Here is a 14,748-nt window from a genome sequence, read left to right as displayed (position 1 = left end):
GGGGCTGATGGGATAATGGGGATCACACGAAGATAAGGTACCCCAGCTTATTTCTCCTGATGATTAAACACTTTAATACTACCGAGGGAGCTTAGCTTAGCTTAGGTGAATGTTTGGGTGTTTATTTATCTGGTGATATAATAGGGTGCCTAATCGTCACTTGATCTGATAATTATTATCACATTTTTAGGTAAAATTTAGGGTAGGTGAGCAGAAACTGGGATGGATGCACGATATTAAAAGCTGGATCCCCAGAGAGATGCAAATTCTGAGAGGATTATTAAAGACATACCCTGATTGATTGATTGATTGATATTTTTCAGTTAAGCACATTGTTTATTGATGTCTTGATGTCCAAGTTGAAACGTTTGGGTATCTTAAAAAGAAAAAAAAGGTACTGGTAGGTTTTCACTGTCCATTAACTGAAATGTAATCATGGTGTTAATATTTTTTTTTTTTTCAGATACAACCATTTCTTGGTATTGTTCTCAGCTGCTTACATTGGAACAGCAGTCATCTTTACACAGATATTTGGTCCCCTTGGTTTTGTTCTTGCTAATTGCATAAATATGGGCCTTCGTATAACATACAGGTAACTTTTTTGTGTTATTATTCTTTTGGACTTGAGTAATCTGATCAGGTGTAGGAAACTCTACCGGGCTGAACTGATTTAATAAATGGCTTTTAAGACCTGAAGTTGATCTCAGTGCACATTGATATGCACAGTCAGTCACTTTCTTAGATAAAGGCCTTAGCCAACCAACAGCTGCTTACCATACAGAGGCAATTCCCCATATTGCCTCTAATATTAACTTAAGTTTAATGTACTTAAAAAAGATTCCCTACAAAGCTAGTAAATTTGTTGCACCTGCAAATCTCTTCAAATGTCCTAGATACTTGTGTATCCTTATATAACGGATGTACCAATTTCTCTCCTCATATTTTATATTACAGTACAGTGGTCCCTCGATTAACGAACACAGTTGGTTCCACAGAGTTGGTTGTTTACTGAAAATTTTGTTAACTGAAACTATTATTTCAATGGGATATTGGGTAATTGGTTCCAACTCACAGAAAAAGTACATACAAAGTATAAACAAAATACAGTACAGTACAGTACTGTACACTTACTTTGACATGTGTATGTATAATGTTGCTGGTTGATGATGATGATGATGATGGGAATTAGAAGTGGGGGTGAAGGAGGAAAAGGGAGAAGAGAAGGAAGTGGAGGAGGAGGAGAAGGGAGAAGAGAAGGAAGTGGGGGTGGAGGAGAAGGGAGAAGAGAAGCATTTTAATGCTTCTTGGAAGATGAGTCACCATCCATTATAATGTTAGGAACTATTGGACTGACAGATTCTCTAACATGAAAATATCTCCTTTTTGGAGAGGAACACTGAGGGGAATCATCTTTCCCATGCTGCCTTTTAGAGAAGAAGCTGTCAAGTGTTAGTTGTGTGGTATTTCCCCTCCTGATCATAAGCTGGTTCTTGAAGAAGGAGACCACTTTTTCCTCCATGGCACACAACAGGTTCTGTTGTTTCCACATCAGGGTGCCTTGAAATCAGTTTCCTAAACATCTCCCAGTGGTGAACAATATCTTTTAAGTCTGAAGAAGACATTTGGTCATCACTTTCCTTTTCCTCCTCACCACTGTCTGTTGTTAAGCATCTCATCCAGTTGTTTCAAATCTTTAGGAGAAAGTTCCTGCTCATGAGACATCACAAACTCTTCAGCATCCTCCTCCTCCACTTCGAGTCCCATTGACTGACCAATGGACACAATCTCCTTGTCCAACTCTGCTTCTTCCTGAAATCCCTCAAAATCATGGAATGCTGATGGCCACAGTGCTTTCCATGCAGAATTCAGGCATCGAGTAGAAACTTCTTTCCATGCTGACACGGATGTTGTATTGCGTCTTCCAGAACTGTGCCAGTGATAGATCAGGATCAGTGGTAGTTGCCTGATGACACCTAAACATCATCTTCATAAACAGCTTCTTGAAGTTGCTGATTACATTTTGGTCCATTGGCTGCATAGTTGTTGTAGTGTTGGGAAGCAAAAACAAAACTTTGACAAAGTCAAATCTAGCCTCCAAAGTGCTGGCAAGTTCAGGGTCATGACCAAAGGCATTATCCAGAAGGAGAAGAGCTTTTAAAGGAAGTTTACTGGTTGTGAGATAACTCTTCATAGTAGGGCAAAACACCTCAACTGGCCATTCATTAAAGAGCTGTCTAGTTACCCGTGCCTTGCGGTTCGACTTCCAATAAACCCCAAGTTGTCCTCTTACCACCTTTTGTTGCTTGAACACCCTGGGGTTCTCGGAGTGTTATACAGTGGGGTATGCTATAACGAATCTAATTGGTTCTAGAACCTTGTTCGTTATAGCATTCGTTCGTTATAGGATTAATCCGTTCCAGGCCCCCAAATACAACCACTTAACACTGAAAAATATAATATAAAATTGTAAAAATTGTAAAAAAGTGCATAAAGATGCATCTAAACCCCTGAAATAAAGAATATCATTAATATTTGTAATAAAAAAACAATAAATTAGAAAGAAAAAAAAATTAAATAATGTTCGTTGTAGGAGTTTCGTTCGTTATAGCATTCTCAATTTTATAGGTAAAACCGTTCGTTATAGGAATATTCGTAGTAGAATCCGTTCGTTATAGCATACCCCACTGTACGAGCATAGGCTTCAATTTGAAATCCCCTGAAGCATTGGCACCAAGCAATAGAGTGAGATGGTCCTTCATGGGTTTATGCCCCAGTAAAGCAACTTCATCTCTGGTGATGAATGTCCTTTTGGGCATTTTCTTCCAGAACAGCCCAGTTTCATCCACATTGAAAACTTGCTATGGAATTTAATCCTCTTCATCCATCAGTTTCTTGAATTCTGCTAAAAAAAATTTCAGCTCCTTCTTTATCCGCACTGGCAGCTTCACCATGCCGAACAACATTATAAATGGCAGTTCTTTTCTTAAACTTATCGAATCAGCCCTTGCTGGCCTTAAAGTCTTCAAACACAGTGTCAGAAGAACTAGGTTGATCTTCCTTCAAATATTCATAAATTTTCCTGGCTCTTTCAAAAAATGAATTCAGTAGAAATGGAATCTCCTTTCATTTCTTTTTCTTTAATCCAAATAAGAAGTAACCTCTCTGTTTCTGCAATTAGTGATCTACCTTTAAACACTTTGGTAGAATTATCTCTCACTTTCACTGCTTTAAATTTGTCTTTCTACGCAATAATTGTAGACACAGTTGATGCCGACCTGCCATATTTTTTACTCGGTACATTGGTTCTAATACCTTCTTCATGTTTCTTAATAATTTCCTGTTTCATTTTAATTGAAATTGCCTTTCTAGCTTTTTTTGGACCCATGGTTGACACAGTAATTTCACCAATAAATTTTTAATTCACTACCTGTAATTAAAGATTATTTTATTTAAATCAACACTGCAATATGTTAACTAAATTTCATAATGACCAATAATTTTAATGCAAAAATGTAAAAAATATTCAAGAGACCAACAAACTCGGATGTTTCCTCCACTGTAAACAAAGCTAAACAGAGAAGTTTTGGCGGGTGAGTCAATCGGCTGATGGGCGCACAAAAAACTAGTTCCCTGTACTGTATATATTATCAATATGTTAACTAAATTTTAGAATGACCAATAATTTTAATATAAAAAATGCAAAAATATTCAAGAGCACAACTTTCTTGATATTTACTCCACTGGAAACGAATGTAAACATAGAACTAATTACTGTATGGGCGGACTAGCCGATCAGCTGATGCGCACAACAAAGCTTGTTTCTCATAAGGCTGTCGTTAATCGAAGTTTTGTTCGTTAATGGAACTGAAAATCATTATGGGAGGTAATTCGTTAACCAAAATTTCGTTAATTGAGGGGCCACTGTACAGGTGTTCATTTCTTTACAGCTGTTGGTTCATTCACAAACAATACCAAGGGAGCGAGTACCAGCCACTTAGTTCTGTATACATAACTCCAAGAATCATCATGCTGTTTTCTTTTGCCCTGGTTTTCACAACAATTTCTGAGGTAAGCTTATCTGTGTTGCATATTTTAAATGTATGACTTTATGTGATGAATAGGTATTTATAAATTAAATAAATAACTTTTATTTTGACAGTTGAACTTAAAGCCACGCTACTCATGTGTTACAAGCTATCACATATAGCATGTACAAAAGCAATTATGATGTCATGCAATCAGTGCTTTTGTATTTCCAGAAAGATGAGTGTAAGAATCTGAAACCTGTAGATTAGAGACCAAATTCTAAACTCACTGCTGCTAATTTTGCTTGATGAATGGTTGTACTAATCTTAATCCTTAAAGTTTAAGAGCTAAGTACAGTATCTGCCTACATCATATAGGAGGAAGATCCAGACAATCTTCAGGTCCATTATGAACTTGATCACTAAGTATAATCATGAGAAATTAAAACTTTTAACTGTAAAGTTAGAACAAGGGAATGTCAGCAAGGGAATTGATGAAGGATTAGAGTTTTGATTCTCATTCTGTGACTTAAAACTCCTTACTGTAATGAGTAACATGTAAGATCCATACTACTAGACATTCCAGGGATGCAAATTCATCACTTTTATCAAGACAATAATAATAATAATAATAATAATAATAATAATAATAATAATAATAATAATAATAATAATACTTATTCAGTAAAATTGTCATTGAGGTTTACAATTGGTTTGGCATGTGCAGTATATAGACTATGCAGGCATACAATTCAACATGCATATAAACAATACAGGTACAGTATGTGGTGTACATAAACCATGGAGATATACAGCTCCAAACAAAGCTATCAGATGGTTATTTCTAGTAAAGTCCTTTAGTATTTCCAGTAGAATTTAAAATTTACTACCCTTGAACAAAAAAAAAATTCCAACATTGACATTTATTAGGTACAGTATGGTACAATATATAGAAAGCTCTATTTACTTGATACCTGTATTCATTATTCATGTTATGTACAGTAGAATGTCAATTTAAAGCGATTCAATTTAAGATTATTGATTTAAAGCGACACCCACAATTAAGGACAATGTTTTAATTTAAAGCGAATCTTTCCTATTTTGCGTGAGTCAATCTGGTGCATCATATTTAAAATTTTGCACCTAATGTTTTTCTGGGCACGCTGCACTGTCCTGAGGGCGAAGCTGTATTGTACATGTACTCAAAATAATGTACTAAATGATTACTAAAATTTTTGTCGAGTGCAAACTATAGCATGTTTATATTCAAATTAATCACTATCTTATAAGCATTCCAGCAATATAAATTATATTCTCCCCGGTCACTTTTGTGACATTTTATAAGGAAAAAACATAAACTCAAGCTCAAGGACATAAATAAACAAATACAGTGAACCCTCACTTTACGCAATCAATTGAACCCACGGCGGCCCGCGTAAAGTGAACAACATAACATAAGGGATTAATTGAAATAGAGACCGGGCCGACCCCCAAACTCCACTTTTTCAGACACAATACCTACGTTGTAGTAAAAATAACTTCTTAATTTTATGATGGTATGCACACACAATTAATAATTAAGAGAAATATCAATAATATTAGGTTTTTTAACACTTACATTAGTAGAAAAGATGGCTGGGCACACGGGGATGGGGGGTTGGTTCCGAGGCAGAGGTCAGATTATTGGCCCTCACCTGTATCACTTGTATCAATTGTATCACTATCCACCACAGAGGCTTACAGGGCCTCTTTGTCAAACCCCTCAAAGTCCATATAAGTCCATATCCTCACTATCATTATCACTTTCACTGACTTGGGCCGGCTGTGGTGGGTGGCGGATGAAGAACTCAGTAATGTTTTGATGACTGGGCGACCTTGTGCGCACCCTGCTCGCGCCGCTCTCCGCGTAAAAGGGTACACACACCGCGGAAAGTGAGCATTCCGTGTTCGGCAGGGTACCGCGTAAACGTGGAAACGCGTAAAGTGGGACCGCGTAAAGCGAGGGTTGAGTGTAAATACTTCACTAGACCTTCGGTGCCAACTGTCAAACATGTCACTGTCACTTTCCCTCCCTTAAGTTATTTATCTTATATAATGTCACAGACTAAAGTTAGAATATAATTTGTATTGCACGAATCCTTGCAAGACAGCGAATAATTTGAATATATACGTCAAATATTTTGCACAGGAGATAAAAAAATTTTGCTCTGTAATAAAATTCTTAAATTAGAACTAAAATTTGTATGTCTAATGCGAGCTGTAGCATTTTATATTCAAATTAATTACTATCTTATAAGAATTCCAGCAGTGTTTAATATATTCTCCCATGTCAGTTCAGCGACATTTTATAAGATAAAAACTTAAACTCACTTTTGAGGACAGATAAATAAATAAGCACTAGACCTTGGCATCAACTGTCAAACATATCACCTCACCTCCCTCCCTTCCCCCTATCTTCCCAGCCAGTAAACAGACCATTTCACATCCCTTAATTTTAGCTGTGTTGATTTATGAGTGTTTGTTTTAACATAATACAGTACTACAAAAAGCAATGTTTTGTTTATTCTAGGAGATGGGCTGAGGTGCATCTGGGTAGACTCAAGGTCTTTTTAGTATTTTGTGTTTCACTCAAGTACCAAACTAAATTATTCCATTGAAACAACACTTCGATTTAGTGCGAGTTCTGTTTAAAGCGACCTCTCTTGGACGCGTTAAATCGACGTTCTACTGTAATAGTTAGTACCAGAAACAATATAAACCAGAAGTCAGTATAATAGTAGAATAAGTGTGGCACATCTAGATAAAACTTAATTTATTACAAGCAACTATTTATTTTATGGCATTTGTAGCAATGTCATAAAGCCAGTCAAACTCAACATACCAGGAGGTATGAAACAATCTGATGTTGACTGGACATTTGTCCACATGTCAGACAACCCTAGTTGATGATTCAAGATAGGTCCCGTCTACCCATAATAATTTCACTGACTGCCAGTGGTAATCAAAGTGTACACCTTGTAAATCAGGCATGAACCACATATGGTGTACTGTCAGTACAAGGCAAGGGGTCAGGGTATAGGACAGGGCAAGGGATCGGGGTAATGTATTATTCAGTTGTGCTTTGTGCTTGAACTTGTCACCACCATCAACTAATCCACTTTTCCCAGTATAATGGCCCCCTTGTTATGGTATAAACTGTGTACAGTATTTCTTGTATTTTATTTCAAAATTAAAATTATTCTTGAGTGAGGTGAACCATTCATTTCAGAAATATTAAAAAATATAAAATGGTTCAGTCATTGTTCCAGCACAATGTGGAATATATAGCTTTCCATATGAATGATAGTCAGCCAATAAATGGCATCATGGCAACAGAGTCCCATATGATGACAGCCAGTCTGGAGACAAGAGAACCACAGAGTTCTCACATAATTGTTAAGTGTTGATTATTAGCATAATTAATAACCTGGTTACATACTTAAAGGCCTTAGTTGCTGAAGCACAGCAACAAACAAGAGATGAGTGCAGTATGTAATGACCACAAGTACCTCCTTTCACACACATCTGCTTTTTTCAACTACTGTCTTGCAGAGGAAAATATACTGGAGTGATTATTATTATTTTTATTTAATTTATATATTTATTTTTTTATGGGAAGAGGGAGGAATTCAATGAATAAAGGAAACAGTGAGAGAGAGACAAAGATGAAAAGTTAATGAAAGACAGTGAAGAAAGGAATGAGAGATAATTAAAGTACATAATGTTAATTAATTTCATTTTAGAAAATGTAATGAAATCTCTGAAAATAGAACAAACTGCATATAAGATGATAGTACGTATTTTACTGCATATAAGACACACTTTTTTGTTTGAAAGATGGCTAAAAAAATCAGCCTGCATCTTATACGTGAAGTTGTGGTCTCCCGTAAGCTAATGAATCCCCCAGTCGCTCTCTCCAGCAGGCTAAATTCTACCTAATCCAATTACAAAATTTAAAATATGTTATTGTTTGCTTGAACACATTATTATTATTTTTAATTACAGTAAGATCTCATATTTCGCGCGATTTCATTTCGCGAGCACTACCTAATGTAACCAAGTCTTATATTTGGCGTAAAATATCGTGAATTTCGCGAGATCCAGCATTGTTTTAAGCGTGGCGCTGGGTTATGCAATGTTTACAGTTCATGTTCGACATCATATGTTCAATTGATTCATGTCTTTTGTTTGTGAAGTGTTTTTTGAGAGGTACTCTGTAAATTTCGTTCTTTTTTTTTTGCAAATTTAGGCGTTACCCATAAATTCTGTATAAAAAGAATAAGTAAAGAGAATGTTTCGCAGTGAATACTAATAACGGTTTACACCAGCGCTCTATTTACACCACGTGGTTGAATCGTGCGGTTTCTGTCGATTGCTCCGTGATTTTTGCTGTTTTTTCCAATTTTTTTGTGTTAGCGATGAATATGGAAAGAGAAGGTAAGAAGAATGTTTCCAAGAAGTGTTCTGGTGATTGAATTGCCAGTGGTGAAAGTAAAAGACGTTTACAAGAATGCAACTATCTCGTTGTAGCCCGCGCCATTCTAGCGACCGCCCGGGCTGCTATTGTGTGCATTTTTGGGTGGTGCTACCACCTGTCGAGTCAAGATAATGGCCTCTACCTCTACTGGGGGTCCTACTGGTGCTGGTGGGGGTGGGACAGACCCACCTAAGCGGCCAAATAAGGAAAAGGAGAAGCGGGATAAGCAGCGTGTGTTTAAGTTACTTGAGGAAGGCCTAAAAACTAGTGAGATAAGAAAGATTACTGGTTTTCCGGAAAGCACAATCAGGTCAATAAAGGCAGAATTTGTATCATTTGGAGGTTATAAATGGGAAAATCAGAGGTTGATGTAGAGTGGCCAGTCTATATTGTTATTTTTCCCATTAGTTTATGTATTTGCATTTGGCGAATTTGAATTTGGCACAAATTTTCCAGTCTATGTTACTCGCAAAATACAAGATCTTACTGTAATTGAAAAATAATTATTGTAAATATAAAAGATTGATTTATAACTACTGTACTGATGATAACCTAAGACGATTATCTCTTCAGAGGTAGCTAAGCAGTAACCATTTCTGAACTCTTACTAGCATTACACTCTATTATGTAATGCCATACCTGCAACATTTATTTTTCAATTTTCAAATACCTGATACAAGTGAAGATTTACAAAAAACTTTCTTTTCACATTTACATGTTAACATTATTGGTGGCATTGTTGCCAGGTAAGACTCATCACTGTAACCACTGTATCCAGCCAAGCTGTGAGGTGTTATGGTTGTTTTTCAACTCATATTTTCAGGTACACAACTTTCTTCATTTATTTTACTCATTTACATGCACATACCATCCGACTTACATATTGTGAAAAAGTGAAAGAAATAGTTGTCCTAATGGCAAACACATGAAGAGAATATACATTTCTTTGCACATGAGTTAGCTGTCTCAGTGGGGGAGCTGGAGGATGGCCCAGCAGTTGGTGGGGGGAGAGGAGCATTGCTAGGGAATCGGTGGAGGTGGCATCTCCATTGCTATGGTGAACAGGGAGTACAGATGTATTTGAAAATGGCAACTGTGTTAAACTTTTGTTTGGCTTTTATTTACTGGTTTGGCAATACAGTATTTTTTGTAGTAACTTATATATTGGTAATATTTTTATTTATTCCTCACATATACTGGTACAGTGGTCCCTCGGTTAACAAATGGATCGATTAACGAAATTTTGGTTTACGAATTAGCTCCCATAAGGATCTTCAATTCGGTTAACGAAATCCTTACGACAAACAGTTGTGAGCATCAGCTGATCGGCTAGTCCGCCAATACAGTAATCTGTTCTATGTTTACATTCGTTTCCAGTGGAGTAAATATCAAGAAGGTTGTGTTCTTGAATATTTTTGCATTTTCCATGTTAAAATTATTGGTCATTCTAAAATATAGCCATCCAAGCTCTGTCTATATAAAGTTTTCAACTAATATTTTTGGCTCGATTATGTAACTTTATTCATTTATTGAAACTCGATTTACATGCACACACTGTCCTAAGGGCAAAGCTGTAAAGTACATGGAATCAAAATAATGGACAAAATGATTACTAAAATTTTTGTGCAAACTAAAGCATGTTTACATACAAATCAATCACTATCTTATAAGAAATCCAGCAATGTAAATTATATTCTCCCCGGTCACTTCTATGACATTTTATAAGCAAAAAACAAAAACTCAATCTAACGGACATAAATAAACAAATAAATACTTTACTAGACCTTCAGCGCCAACTGTCAAACATGTCACTGTCACCTCCCCTTCCTCCCACCCTCACCCCTCCCAGCCAGGGTTTGGTGGTTATACAGTAGGCTTTAAGTTTTTATCTCATATTATAATATCACAGACTAAAGTTAGGAGAATATAATTTGCATTGCTGGAATCCTTGCAAGACAGTGAATAATTTGAATATAAACGTCATATATTTTGCACAAGAGATAAAAATTTTAGTACGTTAGTTTAGTACATTTTAGTAATGTACAGTTTTCTAACTGTATTTTTGGGTAGATTTACAAAAATTTCTCCATTTATTTTCATTCATCTACATGCACACACCATACTAAAAGATATGTAAAAGAAACAAATGATCTAAGTGCAAACCTGTACTGTACATGCAATAAATGATTACGGTACTAAAAATTTTGTCTAGTGCAAATTTTAGCTTGTTTATATTCAAATTAATCACTATCTTACAGGAATCCCAGCAATGTAAAGTATATTCTCCTAGGTCATTTCAGTGGCATTTTATAATAGAAAAGCTTAGTCACTCTTAAGGACTGATAAATAAACACACATTAGACCTTCGGCGCCAACTGTCAAACTTATCACCTCACTTCTGCTCCCTCCCTCTCCCCCATCTGCCCAGCCAGGGTTTTAGGCTTACAGTTTTTATCTTATATAATATCACAGACTAAAGTTAGGACAATATAATTTGCATTGCTGGAATCCTTGCAAGACGGCAAGTAATTTGAATATAAACATCATATATTTTACACAAGAGATAAAAATTAATCACCTGCATCACATTACAGTAGTGATTTAAGAGTTCTAGTGTATATATATATATATATATATATATATATATATATATATATATATATATATATATATATATATATATATATATATATATATATATATATATATATATATATATATATATATATATATATATATATATATATATATATATATATATATATATATATATATATATATATATATATATATACAGTATTACCCCGCCTAACGCGGTTTCACTTAACGCGTTTTATCATATACGCGGTGCCTCGCCAGAGCTGAACTTTCACTTAACACGGATTTTTTCATCATATACGCGGTGAGTGTCCGGCTCGAGACGCTATTTTTAGATTTGCCCCACCCTCCACCCTGCCTGACTGCCTGTTTTAGCTCATAAAATTCATACAAATTACCCGGCCAGAATATAATTTACATTGCTGGAATTCTTATAATTTGGTGATCATTTTGAATATAAACATCATATATTTTGCATTAGACATACAAATTTTAGATAAAAAAATTTTCTGAGTAACTATGTTATCTTTTGTGCAAAATATATGACATTTATATTCAAAATATTCCTGGTCTTACAAGGAATCCAGCAATGTCAATTGTATTATCCTAACTTTAGTTTGAGGTATTATTTATTAAAATTTAGTGGTTTTCCCCAAAAAATTTCTCAGAGAGGGAAGAGCCAGCAGTGTAGTGTGAGAAGAGGGGGAGGGAGTTGAGTCCATTATTTGAATGGACATTAACTTGGCGACTGTATTTCTCTATTTCTCTTAAGTATTAATTGTGTGCATGTACCATCATAAAATTAAGATGTTATTTTTACTACAACATAGTTATGTGTCTTCAAAAAGTGGAGTTTGGGGGTCGGGCTGGTTTCTATTGGAATTAATCCCATATGTTCTGTTGTTCACTTAACGCGGATTTCACTTAACACGGGACCCTCTGGGTTCTATTGACCGCGTTAAGTGGGGTACAACATATATATATATATATATATATATATATATATATATATATATATATATATATATATATATATATATATATATATATATATATATATATACAGTATTACCCCGCCTAACGCGGTTTCACTTAACGCGTTTTATCATATACGCGGTGCCTCGCCAGAGCTGAACTTTCACTTAACGCGGAATTTTTCATCATATACGCGGGAAGCGGCGCGGGCACGATGCGCACAAGGTCGCCCAGTCATCAAAACATTACCGAGTTCTTCACCCGCCACCCACCACAGCCGGCCCAAGTCAGTGATAGTGATAATTATAGTGAGGATATGGACTTATATGGCCTTTGAGGGGTTTGACAAAGAGGCCCTGCAAGCCTCTGTGGTGGATAGTGATACAATTGATACAAGTGATACAGGTGAGGGCCAATAATCTGCCCTCTGCCTCGGAACCAACCCCCCATCCCCGTGTGCCCAGCCATCTTTTCTACTAATGCAAGTGTTAAAAAACCTAATATTATTGATATTTCTCTTAATTATTAATTGTGTGTGCATACCATCATAAAGTTAAGATAAAATGTTTACTACAACATAGTTGTGTGTCGTCAAAAAGTGGAGTTTGGGGGTCGGGCCAGTCTCTATTGGAATTAATCCCATATGTTCTGTTGTTCACTTAACGCGGTTTTCACTTAACGCGGTACCCTGTGGGTTCAATTGACCGCGTGATTTAAGGGCAATTTAGGGGAATTTTAGGAGTGTTTTTTACTATGCATTTTTGGCTTTACTTTGTATGTGCTTTTCTGTGAGCTGGAGCCAATTACCCAATATCCCATTGAAATAATGGATTCGGTTAACTTAATTTTCGGTTAATGAACAACTCTGTGGAACAAATTGTGTTCGTAAACCGAGGGACCACTGTACTGTATATACGGTATTGTTTTAAGAGAACTATGGCTGCAGGAGGAAAATACACACAAAAGTTTTTTCTTAAATACTCCCAGCTAAAATGGGCGGAGTTGTAAAAAGTACTGGATTTTGTTACTTAAGTAAAAGTATTGTTACATTGGCAAAATGTTACTCAAGTAGAAGTAAAAGTATCCAAATGTCAATGTACTCAAGTAGAAGGAAAACAGTATCTCATTCTTAAAGCACTCAAGTGCTGAAAGTAAAAAGTAACAACAAAATTATTTGTCTCAAATATTAAAATAAATCCACAGTAAATTAAAACAAAATAGTTAACTAAAGATAAAAATAAAAGAAACAGCATTACACATGTTTATTTCAAAATCTTTCTATTAAGATTCATCATTAACTGATTCTCAAAATTATAGTTGTCCAATCAAGATCTTTTAGGCCTAAATATATGCCCAGCATGTCCTACCAAAAAAGAATACGTTCAGCCACTCTTCTCCCAACAACCACTTTCTTCCTTATCCACACAAGTATCGTCGACGTAGACTTATAGTCCGCAGACATAATGTTGTTTCTGCTTGCATTACGTTAAGAGACCTATCTGCCATGTATCTGAGGTGGGGGATGACCTGCACTTCCCTTCCTGTAAACTCTGCCTTGACTGTCCCACTCTGAGGGACCTCCTACCACAGGGAGTCTTTTATTCATAATAATTTAGATTTAATTCTTGTAAGCTACCATGCTTTGGTGGGTGCTTACTCCCATATCACAAGTCATAACATGTCCTGCGAGACACGAGTACCAGTGTATTAGTGTCTGACCGCATGGTCTTGTGACTAGGCTTGTCGCCCCCTGGGGTGTAATGAATTAATTAAATATTAAATAATAAGCCCAGCATGACTAAACAGTCACTCACAAGCAGTAGATGCAGGTAGTGGGGTGTTAAGCTTGAGAGATAAATCACATAATGTCGGGAAAGACCTCAGTAACTCCATTCCATCCTCTGGGCATTCCAAGTAGCTATCAAGCTCCTTCAGTTTGTGGATGATTGTTGCCTCCACAATGACCGAGTCTGATTAAGACTCACTGTGGGGTGTGGCTGTCGTGACATCACTCTTCGATTCTTATTGATGAGTGGCTGAATTTTTCGCACCACGTAACATCTGGCGGGTGCTGGCGAGGGGTACTTAGTCATTTAAGCAGAAATTTAAACAGTCAGTCAGTCTCATACATATATATAGATACCTACTTTATATCTAAGATGTAAAGCATTTTAGAATCACAGCCTCTTTGAAATTCATTTTAGGTACAGGTACATGCAAAGAGCAACTGACGTCTAATGGAAAAGTGAGGGAGATGAGAGGAGATTTGATGAGGGAGGGGGGATACGAGGGTAGGCAAGGTGAGGTGGGTAGTCAAGGTACTAATGGACACAAGAAGATCAATGGGAAAGTCCACTGTCATGGCCACTACCACATGACCTGACCCGACTTCACCTCACCTCATGAGACCTCTTAGGATGTGACCGCGTGGTGTCTCCCCCATACCCACACCATACCCTTCACGGCCCCACCCATACCATACTCTCCACCAGCACAACTCTTTTATTATGGTTAATTATTGATTAATTAATTAAAATATTAATCTGCCACAGACATTAAAACTCTTTGTTTGTTTGATTGGGTCAGGTAATGAGTAATGATTTTTTTTCAATTGTATTGGAGTAAAAGTACTTG

The 14,748-nt window shown here is 36.3% G+C and overlaps 1 protein-coding gene across 14 annotated transcripts in view; it reads left to right on the top strand.

Moving 5' to 3' along the window:
- The window catches only part of LOC121863243 (protein RFT1 homolog), a 71,872-nt gene that overhangs the window by 50,264 nt on the left and 6,860 nt on the right, over positions 1-14,748 (top strand). For 13 of the 14 annotated variants that reach the window (XM_042361768.1, XM_042361766.1, XM_042361764.1 and 10 more), the window contains 2 exons: positions 464-592; positions 3,948-4,068. In XM_042361768.1, coding sequence (XP_042217702.1) covers positions 464-592; positions 3,948-4,068 — 250 coding nt within the window. The remainder of the gene's footprint in view (positions 1-463; positions 593-3,947; positions 4,069-14,748) is intronic. The other variant, XM_042361769.1, reaches the window with a different exon arrangement.

Source organism: Homarus americanus, unplaced genomic scaffold (assembly GCF_018991925.1).
Source record: "Homarus americanus isolate GMGI-L3 unplaced genomic scaffold, GMGI_Hamer_2.0 scaffold46197, whole genome shotgun sequence".
NCBI lineage: Eukaryota > Metazoa > Arthropoda > Malacostraca > Decapoda > Nephropidae > Homarus > Homarus americanus.
Note: the sequence above shows the minus strand (reverse complement) of the source record. Positions and strands in the feature narration are given on the sequence as shown.